At 48.1% G+C, this 13,632-nt stretch overlaps 1 protein-coding gene across 1 annotated transcript in view; it reads left to right on the plus strand.

Annotated features, from left to right (window-relative positions):
- Positions 1 to 13,291: 13,291 nt before the first annotated feature.
- The window catches only part of LOC131577703 (TOG array regulator of axonemal microtubules protein 2-like), a 30,627-nt gene continuing 30,286 nt past the window's right edge, over positions 13,292 to 13,632 (plus strand). Inside the window, exon 1 of the mRNA XM_058835749.1 lies at positions 13,292 to 13,296. Coding sequence (XP_058691732.1) covers positions 13,292 to 13,296 — 5 coding nt within the window. The remainder of the gene's footprint in view (positions 13,297 to 13,632) is intronic.

Here is a 13,632-nt window from a genome sequence, read left to right on the forward strand (position 1 = left end):
TTTCAGTCTACAGCATGTTTGAACAGATCCAAGAATAAAGGAAAAAATAAAAAAATGCTCTTAGTATAGCTTTGAATTTTCAGGGACAGTCAAAGTGCGAATTGTTTTGAGGCCGGTTTTGTAATGTTTGGTTTGGGTGTGTCTGCAGGAAAGAAAGCAGGAATAAAGCGCAGCCACAATGAAGGAGAACTTTGCATGGCCAATTTATACCCTACAGATACAATGATCATATTGGCCAACTGAATACTGGGGGCATCTAATGCAGACTGCAAAGCTTCTTTGAACATATTGGAGACATGAGACTTGAAGAAATAATTCTGCTGATGGAGAAAAAGGGATGAGACCCACTGGACCCTTGGCTCTGGCTTAATTCTGCCAAATCAAGCATGATTAGTTTTAACTGCTCTGTGAGAGAGTATTTCAGAATGACCTGCCCCATGATATTTCCATTAAGGAGATTTTGAATTGTCAGGAACTGCCAAGATCAGAAAAGTTTTGAGGCAGATCATATTTTTGTTGGGTTTGGGTGTCTCTGCAATATGGAAAGCAGGGAATAAACCCCTGGAATAGTGAAGCAGAGCAAAAGTGGAACATTTGGGTGGTGATATTCCTCCCTCCAGATATTGGCCACTTGAATTCTGGGCTCATCTGCTGGGGAGTGCAAAGTTTCTTTTACTTGCAACTCCTGGTGCCACTGTTTGTGTCCCAGCACTTTGTTTGACGTGAAGAGAAATAAACAAAATCCCACACCAGCAAGCTGCAACCCAGAACTGCGTGGGAATTACAGAAATAAAGGCCTTGGAAAGTAGCTTAGGAAAGCATTTACTTCCTAGACAGTGTGAAGCCCTCCAGCCTGGCCTGGCTGGGCCCAGGGAAGGGAAGGGAAAGGGATGGGGTTGGGGTGGGGGTTTTGTAGCCATGGAAACAGAACCGTGGGCGAGCGCATCACAAAGGGGCAGCCACGAGCTGGGGTTGTGACGGTTGTGGTTGACACGGACACAGCGGCAGGAGACGCGTCTGGCTCTGCCTCTCTGTGCCGACTGCTGGCGATTGGAGTCACGAGACCTTGCTCTACGGCTGGGTACCAAGCTCCATTCGCTGTCTACTCGGAGACCGTTCTCAAATTCAAACCCAGATACTTCTGCAAGGCAGAAGCACGGGTTCCAACATGAACTTCACTGGAAAAGGAAAGAGCATGGAAGGAAAAGGTGAGGACAGAAAGGAGCTGAAAGGTCTGAGCCAAATGGAAGAAAGTCCCACCAGATTTCAGGGAAAACTGGTCCATGGTGGTTAGTGCTGGCTCTGTGTCAGTGTAGGTGGCTGACAGCTACAGATGATCACGCAAGGACGCCAATGGCATCACAAAATTCTATCATTAGTTTACTATGCTTTCTGCTTTTTGACAGTAGCCAAATTATTCATCCTGTCAGCCAGGACAGGGACGGATGGTGGCCACAGCTGACCACAAATTGGACATGGCCATGAGATGCAAGTCCTGTTTCATTCTTTGCCATCAATGTCGGGTCTCACTACAGATCAATTTCCTGTCCTTGCTCTGCTTGCTGATCGGGTCTAACCCTGAGGATGCTATTACTGTGTTGTAACAACACCAGCAAGGGCTCATGCGGAGAAGTTTTGTGGTTTGCAGAAACTGCAGACACAGTTGTGTAGGGCTTTAATGGGTACTCGCAGAAGGCCAAACCTCAAGAAGGGATCTTTTTCACCTCTCATTTTTGTACCCTTCCACATTTCCCATCTCACTTGATAAGTCAATAATACTCAGAATTACATGCAGGTTAGTTACATGAGAAATAAAACATTGAAGACAATTTCTCAATAGTTAAAAAAATCTCTCTAGCATCTCATTAAAGAAATATGTTGATGATAATGGTGGAAGTTCACCTAACTCACTTCTTCAAAGACTTTTGAGCATTCCTCAGCCTCACACAAAAAATTAGGTGGGAGCTGGGCTGCTCTCTGGCAGGAGGAAGGGTCTTGTGCCAGCCTAGAGAGCCTGTGCTTATCCCCAGGGAACAGTTCTGCCCTGCATGTGCCCCCTGCAATGAGCTGTGCTGCTGCCAGTGCCCCGTGTAGCTGTAGGGCTGCTCAGCTGTGGGGCAGGGCCAGGAGCAGGAGGCTGCATGTGCAGCTGAGCCATGGCTGCACAGCCCAGGGCTCTGGGCTCCCTGCTGTCCCAGGCCAGCCCAGAGGCCAGGCTGTTCCTGTGGTAGCTCTGTGCAAGTGGGGCAGTGTCCCCTGGCCTGCCTCAAGTGGCTGCAGTCAGGAGCACGTTTTCCTGTGCAGCTTTCCAGGAGTTTTCAGGAAGTCTCTCCCATGAAATATGGAGCTCCAGATGCATTAGGTTTTCATTGCAACCTGTGTTATATTTTGTGTCTCCACTTTGCAGGCCTGACTGGCTACCCTCTTGCCAAGAGGATTTCTCTGGCAAATCCGTCTATGCTTCTTCCATCCAAGCCAATGCCCCTCATCCCAAAGAGCTCTTCCAAGCAAATCAAGAGCTGCAGCGGAGAGCAGGGCACTGGGAAAAGTGGCACCGGCAACGACAATTACACAAGAAAAGAACAGGAGTCACGTTCAGAGGGAAAAGGACGTAAGGTAAGGAGACCAAGCTAAGTCATGTGTGGGAGATTTTCAGTTTCTGTGCTGTAGACAGAGCTCGGAGAGCTTTGCCTGTGGTGTGATCCCAGGGAAGCTGCTGAGCCAAGGAAGAGCTCAGCTAGACACTGCAGGTCAGCATGTCTTTGCAATGGGTGTGTGGTGCAGACTTCATGTCCTCAACGTCTATCAAGAGCAGGAGAGGCCTTTGAATGGTTTCTGGGCTATGCCGTGGTTCCTCCTCTGTCTTGTGGCTGAGAGAACACCCAGAAGCAGTCAGAGCATGTAAAGTTGTCCACTCTGGTCAAGCAATCCTTCTAAAGCAATTCCTTTAGTAACCTAGGGGTATCTGTGAAGCATCTCTATGTCTGGGTGGTGTTTTCTCTCAGCTGTGTCTGGTTTGGATGTTTGCTGGAACAGGCAGTCCTGCACAGTCAGTTCCAGGTTGTCTCAGCTTTTGAGTTGTACAGCCATGGCCTTCTGCACAGTTGTCTCTGATGTTGTTTCTAGACTTCATCAGCTTCTGGGCAGCTGTGTGCTCTGGCGTGGCTTTGTCCATAGGGAAGGGGTGGGAGGTGGCCATGGGGAGAGCAGCCCAGAGCCCAGCCACACCATTAGCTTTGCAGCAGGGCCAGGAGCTGCAGTTGTTTTGGGTTTGCCATGGGGTGCAGGAGGAGGCAGATGGACAACAGCTTTGGCAGACTGAATGTCCAGTCAAAGGCTTGGGTACTTGGTCTCAGCCTTGCTGAGGAAGGTCCCCGTGTATCCCTGACAGGAACTGATGCTTTCACTGAATTCTGAACAGGTCCTGATTTGGCTTTTTAGCTGTGCCAGAAATGATGGGATATTAAGGAAGGGTGTGCATCTGTCCCTGCTTCCTCCACCCCCCTTCCTGATCATGGCATGGGAGCCCTGGGGCAACTTGGGCAGGCCAAGACCTTCCAGAGAGCCGCAGATCAGGGAGCTCTGCTGAACTTCCTAAATGCCAGTGAGCCTGAGATGCTGGATGTGTGGGAGCTGGAGAGCTCTGAGCATCCTGAGAGCTCAGCAGCATCTGGCCTCAAAGGCTGCTGGGGAACTGTAGGAGGGAAGGGCAGCAGCAGAAGGAATGATGGGCTTGAGAAAAGCAGGTTTTGCCAACCTATAGAATGGCTTTGTGGGGACGTGGCTGGAAATCAGCAGTGGCTGTTTGGTGCTTTAGGGGCAGGGATAGAACAGGGATCTAAACAACTTCCCATACATCCAAATGGCCAGTGGTGAAGTGCCATCTGAGCACATCTTGATGTCAAACATGTGGATGCCAGCTGGGAATGGAGTCACACTTGTACAGAAGTGAGCATGAGGGGAGAGGTGGTAAATGTGTGACATGATCTCTCCCTCACAACCTGCCTGTCCTAGGGCACCATTCTCCATCTTGGGCCAAGCTGCTCCATCAGTCTGCCTTTTCCTGCCAGGTGCAATTGAAGAATTTGGCTAACTATATTGAGGCATGAGGGGTACAAGGCTGGATGCTTGATGTGAGCACAGTGTTTTGCTCTTTTCAGGCTTCCTTGCTGTATCCCACTGAAGGGGATAAGAAGAAGGGGTCACTGGGACTGCCTTTGATCCCCCCGATACGCAAGGCAGGAAGTCCCGCTGTTAGCAGTGCTGCAGGGTCTCTGAAAAGCTCTCTGCAGCTGGATGTGCAAGAGTCCCAGGAGATGAGGTAAGCCAAGGTGTCTGCTGCTCCAGTGTGCTGTTCACCTCACTCTTCCCATCTCGTGAGGTTATTTTGCACAGTCATCTCTCCCATGTATTTAGGCAAACCTCTGTATGTTCAGCATTTGGCCCCATCTGTGGTGATCCAGCCCAAGTCAAACCCACCACCATATGGCCCAAGAGCAGAGGTGGTGGTGGGGAAGGGGAGGCAGAACTGAAAAGCTCCTCAAGACAGGCCCTCTTCTGGACCTGGCCATTGATTCCCTCTGTAATGTTTGTGGTGTCATTTGGGAACTGTATTGCATGGGTCTGGATGCTGCAGATCATTGAATGCTGTGATCCTTGACTGTCAACTTCTGCAGCCACATTAACATATTTGCAAAAATATTGGCTACTTTAGAGGTGTCTGCAAATTTGGGAATTATTTCTGTAAATGTCAGATGTAACTTCTCTGTGCGCAGGCCTCCACTGTTAAATGAGATCGCAGAGAAATTTTGGGGGGTGTGTGTGTAATCTGATCGACATTTAATATTTCGGCGATGGCCTAAGATCAAAGAAGGCAAGGCGCTAGATAAGAGGTATAGGACTGTACCTGATAGAAAGATATTAGCTTGGAGAAGTGTGAGAAAATGTAGCTGTCAAGCTTGTCTGAGTGATAACAATAAAGGAATCACAGAAGTATCACTCACATTGAAAATCTTCTGTAAGGCTTTTAAAGTACAGTCTGATTATCCTTCTATAGTAGCTGTGTGTGAAAAAGCCTTTTTCCTCTTGAAGGAGCAAGGAGGTGTAATATCATTCTCAGCAGACAGCAGTGCTCTGACCACATGGAGCATGAGACTGTCACCAGTGTAAGGCACGAGCAGGCAAAGTCAAGCTTCGGCAGCAGTACAAAAGGAGCTGCCCTCCATAGAGACTCGTGTCTCAGCTCAGCAGCTCTTGCTGCTTCAGAGAGGCTGTAGGAGCCACTTGGCTCCAAAAGGAGAGACAGCAGAATTGGGGGCTTATGATGCAAGTTGAAGAATGACTGCTGTGTTTCAGCCGGAGCTTGACCAGCTCTGTCTGACTCCAGCAACTGAGAGCTTAAGGACAATGAATCAGCTTTGCATCTTGTTTAGTTTCTGTGTTGCATTTCCTCCTTCATCAGAGTGACCATGCTAAGAAGGGTTGCCTCCTTTCATGCTACATACATTCCCTCCTTTCTCTTTCTTCCTCCTCATATGGTCTTTTGTCTTCCATTTTCTCAAGGCCCAGATCCAGCAGCAGAAGCAAGGACTTGAAATATCAACATACCGGTAGGTACAGGGCATGTCTGTCCTCAAATGACCATTGGAATTTTGACACAGAAGTGACATTTTGAATGCTTGTTTTAAAAATAATTATTTTCACAAATTCTTCAAATTGATTTCAATTCCTTGATGGGTTCACTGGACTCTTCAAGACCCCAGTCATTGAGAGTGTGCTCTTGTGGTGCAGTGAAATATCCTCCAGTGTGAAGTGTTGTGTGGCTGGAGCTGGAGTGGTACCTTTGGGCCCTGGAAATGCAGTGCAGGAAAAGGAAAAGGAAACATTCTGCTCCATCTAGCTCTTGCCTTTTATCTCCCTGCAGCATTTCCAGTGTCACAATTAGTAGAGAATAAGCAGGCATTGAGCATGAAATGGGAAATGTTCCCAGTCCTTCGTCCTGCGCTTGAAGGAGAAACCCTTTCCTTGGGGCACTTTCTGAGCTGAACCTTTTGAGATCTGAAGGAGATTCATGGACATTTCCTGGTTCTGCACTGGGAGAAAAAATGAAACCTCCTCTGAGGGAAAGTCCTTGTGAAATTTCCAGTTAAGGAGAAGGAGGCTTCCGAATGGATGCAGCCTATGCAGGGCCTGAGTTTGTCATCCTCTGACAGCACAAGCCCAAAGCCACCTATGGCACGTTCACCATAACAAATCTCTTCCCGGACTCTCTCTGCCTGGGTCAGTGCTGCAGGCTGAGGCTGCAGGAGGAGATGCCTTCTGCCTTGGCCCTCCCTGCCTGCCTTGCCTGATCCCTGACAAGAAGAATTGTGCCAGACAAAATGCACTCTCTGGTGCATCTGTGTCAGCCAATGCTTTCAAGTTGAAAGCCTCAATGAAAGTCTGTTTTCGTTCCTTTGCCATCTCTGGGCATTTACTGATAGGAGTGATGAGACTTGAAGACATAATTTTGCTGCTGCAGGAAAAGGGATCAGATGTCCTGGTCCCTTTGCTTAGGGTTTGTTCTGCCAAATCCTGGCTACAGCCCCTTTGGAAAGGCTCCTTAATTGCTGATATGCAGCTGGGATGCTGAATGCAGTTGGGGAGAATTACTGCTCAGAATTGATCAGGTGACATTTTTGCTGGATTAATTCTGGCCTAGGAATTACCTATCTCATCAAAGGTTGTCAGATGCTCTTTTGTAAATGATATCATCATTGTACTGGGATAAAGAAACACAGATTTAAGCAGAGTCTTGTTTTTATGCTCTACACTCTGCTGTTTCCATTTAGGAAATTCTTAATGGTTTTTAACTGCCATGATCAGAAATGTTTTGTTGCAGGCGATCTTTGTGTTGGTATTTGCTGTCTCTGTAAGGAAAACAAGCAGGGAATAAACCCCAGGGGCAGGGAATCTGAGCAAATTGCAATGTTGGAAAACCATTTTTTCCCTTACATATTTGGGCTCCTTGAACACTGAGGACATGTGAAGGGGAGTACAAAGCTCCATTCACTTCTAACATGGGATGCCACTGTTCATGTGCCAGCACTTCCTTTGCTGTGTAGAGAAATAAAAGAAACCAACAAATCCCCCCCCTAAACAGAGTGGGAGTTATAGAAACAAAAGCCATAAAAACTAGGTTTGGAAAGCAATTACTTCCTAGGTGAAATTGTCAAATTCTGGAGACCACTGTGTCTGTCAACTCTTTGGAGAAAGGAAAGAGATCCCAAAGTAGTGGATGGGCAATGAGCAACACATAAGCAAAGTAGTAGAAGCTGTGTCTCCTGGCTTGCCAGCTCCATACAGTTCAGAGGAATTCTAGTGATGCTAGTTTCATGAAAAATAACAACCAAATCGATCTTCGGAATAATTCAAAAAACTCCTGGCTGGCTCATGCATTAGATAGATTGATTGTAAAGGTGGGAGTTCACCTAACTCACTTCTTCCCTTTTGAGCATGCCTCAGCCATGAGGTAAGGTGGGAGCTGGGCCACTCTCTGTCAGGAGGAAGGGTCTTGTGCCAGCCTAGAGAGCCTGTGCTCATCCCCAGGGAACAGTTCTGCCCTGCATGTGCCCCCTGCAATGAGCTGTGCTGCTGCCAGTGCCCCATGTAGCTGTAGGGCTGCTCAGCTGTGGGGCAGGGCCAGGAGCAGGAGGCTGCATGTGCAGCTGAGCCATGGCTGCACAGCCCAGGGCTCTGGGCTCCCTGCTGTCCCAGGCCAGCCCAGAGGCCAGGCTGTTCCTGTGGTAGCTCTGTGCAAGTGGGGCAGGGTGTCCCCTGGCCTGCCTCAAGTGGCTGCAGGCAGGAGCACGTTTTCCTGTGCAGCTTTCCAGGAGTTTTCAGGAAGTCTCTCCCATGAAATATGGGGCTCCAGATGCATTAGGTTTTCATTGCAACCTGTGTTATATTTTGTGTCTCCACTTTGCAGGCCTGACTGGCTACCCTCTTGCCAAGAGATTTTCTTTGGCAAATCCTTCTGTGCTCCTTCCATCCAAGCCAATGCCCCTCATCCCAAAGAGCTCTTCCAAGCAAATCAAGAGCTGCAGCGGAGAGCAGGGCACTGGGAAAAGTGGCACCGGCAACGACAATTACACAAGAAAAGAACAGGAGTCACGTTCAGAGGGAAAAGGACGTAAGGTAAGGAGACCAAGCTAAGTCATGTGTGGGAGATTTTCAGTTTCTGTGCTGTAGACAGAGCTCGGAGAGCTTTGCCTGTGATGTGATCCCAGGGAAGCTGCTGAGCCAAGGAAGAGCTCAGCTGGACACTGCAGGTCAGCATGTCTTTGCAATGGGTGTGTGGTGCAGACTTCATGTCCTCAGCATCTATCAAGAGCAGGAGAGGCCTTTGAATGGTTTCTGGGCTATGCTGTGGTTCCTCCTTTGTCTTGTGGCTGAGAGAACACCCAGAAACAGTCAGAGCATGTAAAGTTGTCCACTCTGGCCAAGCAATCCTTCTAAAGCAATTCCTTTAGTAACCTAGGGGTATCTGTGAAGCATCTCTATGTCTGGGTGATGATTTCTCTCAGCTGTGTCTGGTTTGGATGTTTGCTGGAACAGGCAGTCCTGCACAGTCAGTTCCAGGTTGTCTCAGCTTTTGAGTTGTACAGCCATGGCCTTCTGCACAGTTGTCTCTGATGTTGTTTCTAGACTTCATCAGCTTCTGGGCAGCTGTGTGCTCTGGCGTGGCTTTGTCCATAGGGAAGGGGTGGGAGGTGGCCATGGGGAGAGCAGCCCAGAGCCCAGCCACACCATTAGCTTTGCAGCAGGGCCAGGAGCTGCAGTTGTTTTGGGTTTGCCATGGGGTGCAGGAGGAGGCAGATGGACAACAGCTTTGGCAGACTGAATGTCCAGTCAAAGGCTTGGGTACTTGGTCTCAGCCTTGCTGAGGAAGGTCCCCGTGTATCCCTGACAGGAACTGATGCTTTCACTGAATTCTGAACAGGTCCTGATTTGGCTTTTTACCTGTGACAGAAATTACAGGATTCTAAGGAAGGGTGTGCATCTGTCCCTGCTTCCTCCCCGCCCCCCTTCTTGATCATGGCATGGGAGCCCTGGAGCAACTTGGGCAGGCCAAGACCTTCCAGAGAGCTGCAGATCAGGGAGCTCTGCTGAACTTCCTAAATGCCAGTGAGCCTGAGATGCTGGATGTGTGGGAGCTGGAGAGCTCTGAGCATCCTGAGAGCTCAGCAGCATCTGGGCTCAAAGGCTGCTGGGGAGCTGTAGGAGGGAAGGGCAGCAGCAGAAGGAATGATGGGCTTGAGAAAAGCAGGTTTTGCCATCCTGCAGAATGGCTTTTTGGGGTCGTGGCTGGAGATCAGCGGTGGCTGTTTGGTGCTTTAGGGGCAGGGAGTTTATAGGGATATAAACGCCTTCCCGTACATCCAAAAGTCCAGTGGTGGCACTGTTTTTGGAGCACATCTTGATGTCAAACATGTGGATGCCAGCTGGGAATGTAGCCAGACTTGTACATTTGTGAGCATGAGGGGAGAGGTGGTAAATGTGTGACATGATCTCTCTCTCACCACCTCCCTTTCCTAAGAAACCATTCTCCATCCTGGGCCAAGCTGCTTCATCAGTCTGACTTGCCTTTTCATGCGAGGTCCCAGTGAAGAATGAGGCTAAATGTCTTGAGGCATGTCCTGAGGGGAACAAGACTGGATACTTGATGCGAGCACTGTGTTCTACTCTTTGCAGGCTTCCTTGCTGTATCACACTGAAGGGGATATGAAGAAGGAATCACTGGGACTGCCTTTGATCCCCCCGATACGCAGGGCATTAAGCCCCGATGTTGGCAGTGCTGCAGGGTCTCTAAAAAGCTCTCTGCAGCTGGATGTCCAAGAGTCCCAGGAGATGAGGTAAGCCAAGGTGTCTGCTGCTCCAGTGTGCTGTTCACCTCACTCTTCCTATCTCGTGAGGTTATTTTGCACAATCAGCTCTCATGTATTTAAGCAAACCTCTGTGTATTCAGCATTTGACTTTATCTCTGGTGATCCAGCCCAATGTCAAACCCTCCACCATGTTGCCCCAAGAGCAGAGGTGGTAGTGGGGAAGAGGGGGCAGGACTTAAAAGCACCTCAAGACATTTCCTCTTCTGGACCTGGCTGTTGATTCCCTCTGTAATGTTTGTGGTGTCATTTGGGAACTGTATTGCATGGGTCTGGATCCTGCAGATCACTGAATACTGTGATCCTTCACTGTCAACTTCTGCAGCCACCAGAATATGATTGGACAAATATTGGCTAATGTTAAGGTGTCTGCAAATTCCAGTGCTCATTCCTTTAAAGTCAGGTGCCATAGTTCATGTGCCAGCATTTATAAAACAATAAAATTCTTTTTTTGCAAATATACTGACAAACCCAAACACAGAACTGAGTAAGAGTCACAGAAACAAGGGCCATGAAAAATAGCTTTGGGAAGCAATTACTTGCTAGATTAATTGTCAAATTCTGGAGATCATTGTGTGTTGCCAAGTGTTTGGAAGAAATAGATCCCAAAGTAAACCTAAGGTGCAATTTCTCTGTGCCTGGACCATCACTATGAAACGAGATCCCAGAAATGTTATGGAGTATAGATGTATAATCTGATCGACATTTAATATTTCGATGAGGGCTTAAGATCAAAGAGGGAAAATTGCTAGAGAAGAGTAATAGGACTGTACTTGATGGAAAGATATTGCCTTGGAGAAGTGTGAGAAAATGTAGCTGTCAAGTTTGTCTGAGCGATAACAATAAAGAAGGAGACACAGGACTATCAATCACATTGAAAATCTTCTGTAGGGCTTTTAAAGTGCAGTCTGAATATCCTTCTATAACATCTGTGTGTGAAAAAGTCTTTTACTTCTTGAAAGAGCAAGGAGGTGTAATATCATTCTCAGGAGACAGCAGTGCTCTGACCACATGGAGCACGAGACTGTCACCAGTGTAAGGCACAAACAGGCAAAGTCAAGCTTTGGCAGCAGTACAAAAGGAGCTGCCCTCCATAGAGTCTCGTGTCTCAGCTCAGCAGCTCTTGCTGCTTCAGAGAGGTTGTAGGAGCCACTTGGCTCCAAAAGGAGAGACAGCAGAATTGGGGGCTTATGATGCAAGTTGAAGAATGACTGCTGTGTTTCAGCCGGAGCTTGGCCAACTCTGTCTGACTCCAGCAACTGAGAGCTTAAGGACAATGAATCAGCTTTGCATCTTATTTAGTTTCTGTGTTGCATTTCCTCCTTCATCAGAGTGACCATGCTAAGAAGGGTTGCCTCCTTTCATGCTACATACATTCCCTCCTTTCTCTTTCTTCCTCCTCATATGGTCTTTTGTCTTCCATTTTCTCAAGGCCCAGATCCAGCAGGAGAAGTGAAGAGGACGACTCTGAACAAGCAGGTAGATACAGGACATGTCTCTCCTCAAATGACCATTGGAATTTTGACTCAGAGGTGACATTTTGAAAGCTTGGTTGAAAATAATTAATTTTAAAATTTATTTGATTTCATTTCAATACCTTGATGGGCTCAGTGGGCTCCTGAAGAGCCCAGTCACTGGGAGTGTGCTGTGGTGGTGCAGTGAAAAATTCCTCCAGTGTGAAGTGTTGTGTGGCTGGAGCTGGAGTGGTACCTTTGGGCCCTGGAAATGCAGTGCAGGAAAAGGAAACATTCTGCTCCATCTAGCACTTGCCCTTTATCTCCCTGAAGCATTTCTAGTGTCACAATTAGTAGAGAATAAGCAGGCATTGAGCATGAAATGGGAAATATTCCTAGTCCTTCGTCCTGTCCTTGAAGGAGAAAACCTTTCCTTGGGGCACTTTCTGAGCTGAACTGTTTGAGGTCTGAAGGAGATTCATGGACATTTCCTGGTTCTGCACTGGGAGAAAAAAGGAAACCTCCTCTGAGGGAAAGTCCTTGTGAAATTTCCAGTTAAGGAGAAGGAGGCTTCCGAATGGATGCAGCCTATGCAGGGCCTGAGTTTGTCATCCTCTGACAGCACAAGCCCAAAGCCACCTATGGCACGTTCACCATAACAAATCTCTTCCTGGACTCTCTCTGCCTGGGTCAGTGCTGCAGGCTGAGGCTGCAGGAGGAGATGCCTTCTGCCTTGGCCCTCCCTGCCTGCCTTGCCTGATCCCTGACAAGAAGAATTGTGCCAGACAAAATGCACTCTCTGGTGCATCTGTGTCAGCCAATGCTTTCAAGCTGAAAGCCTCAATGAAAGTCAGTTGCTGTTCCTTTTTCATCTCTGGGCATTTACTGATAGGAGAGATGAGACTTGAAGACGTAATTTTGCTGCTGCAGGAAAAGGGATCAGAGGATCTGGTCCCTTTGCTTAGGGTTTGTTCTGCCAAATCCTGGCTACAGCCCCTTTGGAAAGACTCCTTAGTTGCTGATATGCAGCTGGGATGCTGAATGCAGTTGGGGAGAATTACTGCTCAGAATTGATCAGGTGACATTTTTGCTGGATTAATTCTGGCCTAGGAATTACCTATCTCATCAAAGGTTGTCAGATGCTCTTTTGTAAATGACGTCATTATTGTACTGGGATAAAGAAACACAGATTTAAGCAGAGTCTTGTTTTTATGCTCTACACTCTGCTGTTTCCATTTAGGAAATTCTTAATGGTTTTTAACTGCCATGATCAGAAATTTTTTGTTGCAGGTGATCTTTGTGTTGGTATTTGGTGTCTCTGCAGGAAAGCAAGCAGGGAATAAACCCCAGGGGCAGGGAATCTGAGCAAATTGCAATGTTGGAAAACCAATTTGTTCCCTACACATTTGGGCTCCTTGAATACTGAGGACATGTGAAGGGGAGTACAAAGCTCCATTCACTTCTAACATGGGATGCCACTGTTCATGTGCCAGCACTTCCTTTGCTGTGTAGAGAAATAAAAGCAACCAAGAAATCCCCCCCCTAAACAGAGTGGGAGTTATAGAAACAAAAGCCATAAAAACTAGGTTTGGAAAGCAATTACTTCCTAGGTGAAATTGTCAAATTCTGGAGACCACTGTGTCTGGCAACTCTTTAGAGGAAGGAAAGAGATCCCAAAGTAGTGGATGGGCAATGAGCAACACATAAGCAAAGTAGTAGAAGCTGTGTCTCCTGGCTTGCCAGCTCCATACAGTTCAGAGGAATTCTAGTGATGCTAGTTTTATGAAGAATACAAAACAAATCGATCTTCTGAATAATTCAAAAACCTCCTGGATGGCTCATGCATTAGATGGATTGATTGTAAAGGTGGGAGTTCACCTAACTCACTTCTTCCCTTTTGAGCATGCCTCAGCCATGAGGTAAGGTGGGAGCTGGGCTGCTCTCTGGCAGGAGGAAGGATCTTGTGCCAGCCTAGAGAGCCTGTGCTCATCCCCAGGGAACAGTTCTGCACTGCATGTGCCCCCTGCAATGAGCTGTGCTGCTGCCAGTGCCCCGTGTAGCTGTAGGGCTGCTCAGCTGTGGGGCAGGGCCAGGAGCAGGAGGCTGCATGTGCAGCTGAGCCATGGCTGCACAGCCCAGGGCTCTGGGCTCCCTGCTGTCCCAGGCCAGCCCAGAGGCCAGGCTGTTCCTGTGGTAGCTGTGTGCAAGTGGGACAGGGCTTTCCCTCTGGAGTGCTTCAAGTGTCTTCATGCCTG

Source organism: Poecile atricapillus, chromosome 3 (genome assembly GCF_030490865.1).
Source record: "Poecile atricapillus isolate bPoeAtr1 chromosome 3, bPoeAtr1.hap1, whole genome shotgun sequence".
NCBI lineage: Eukaryota > Metazoa > Chordata > Aves > Passeriformes > Paridae > Poecile > Poecile atricapillus.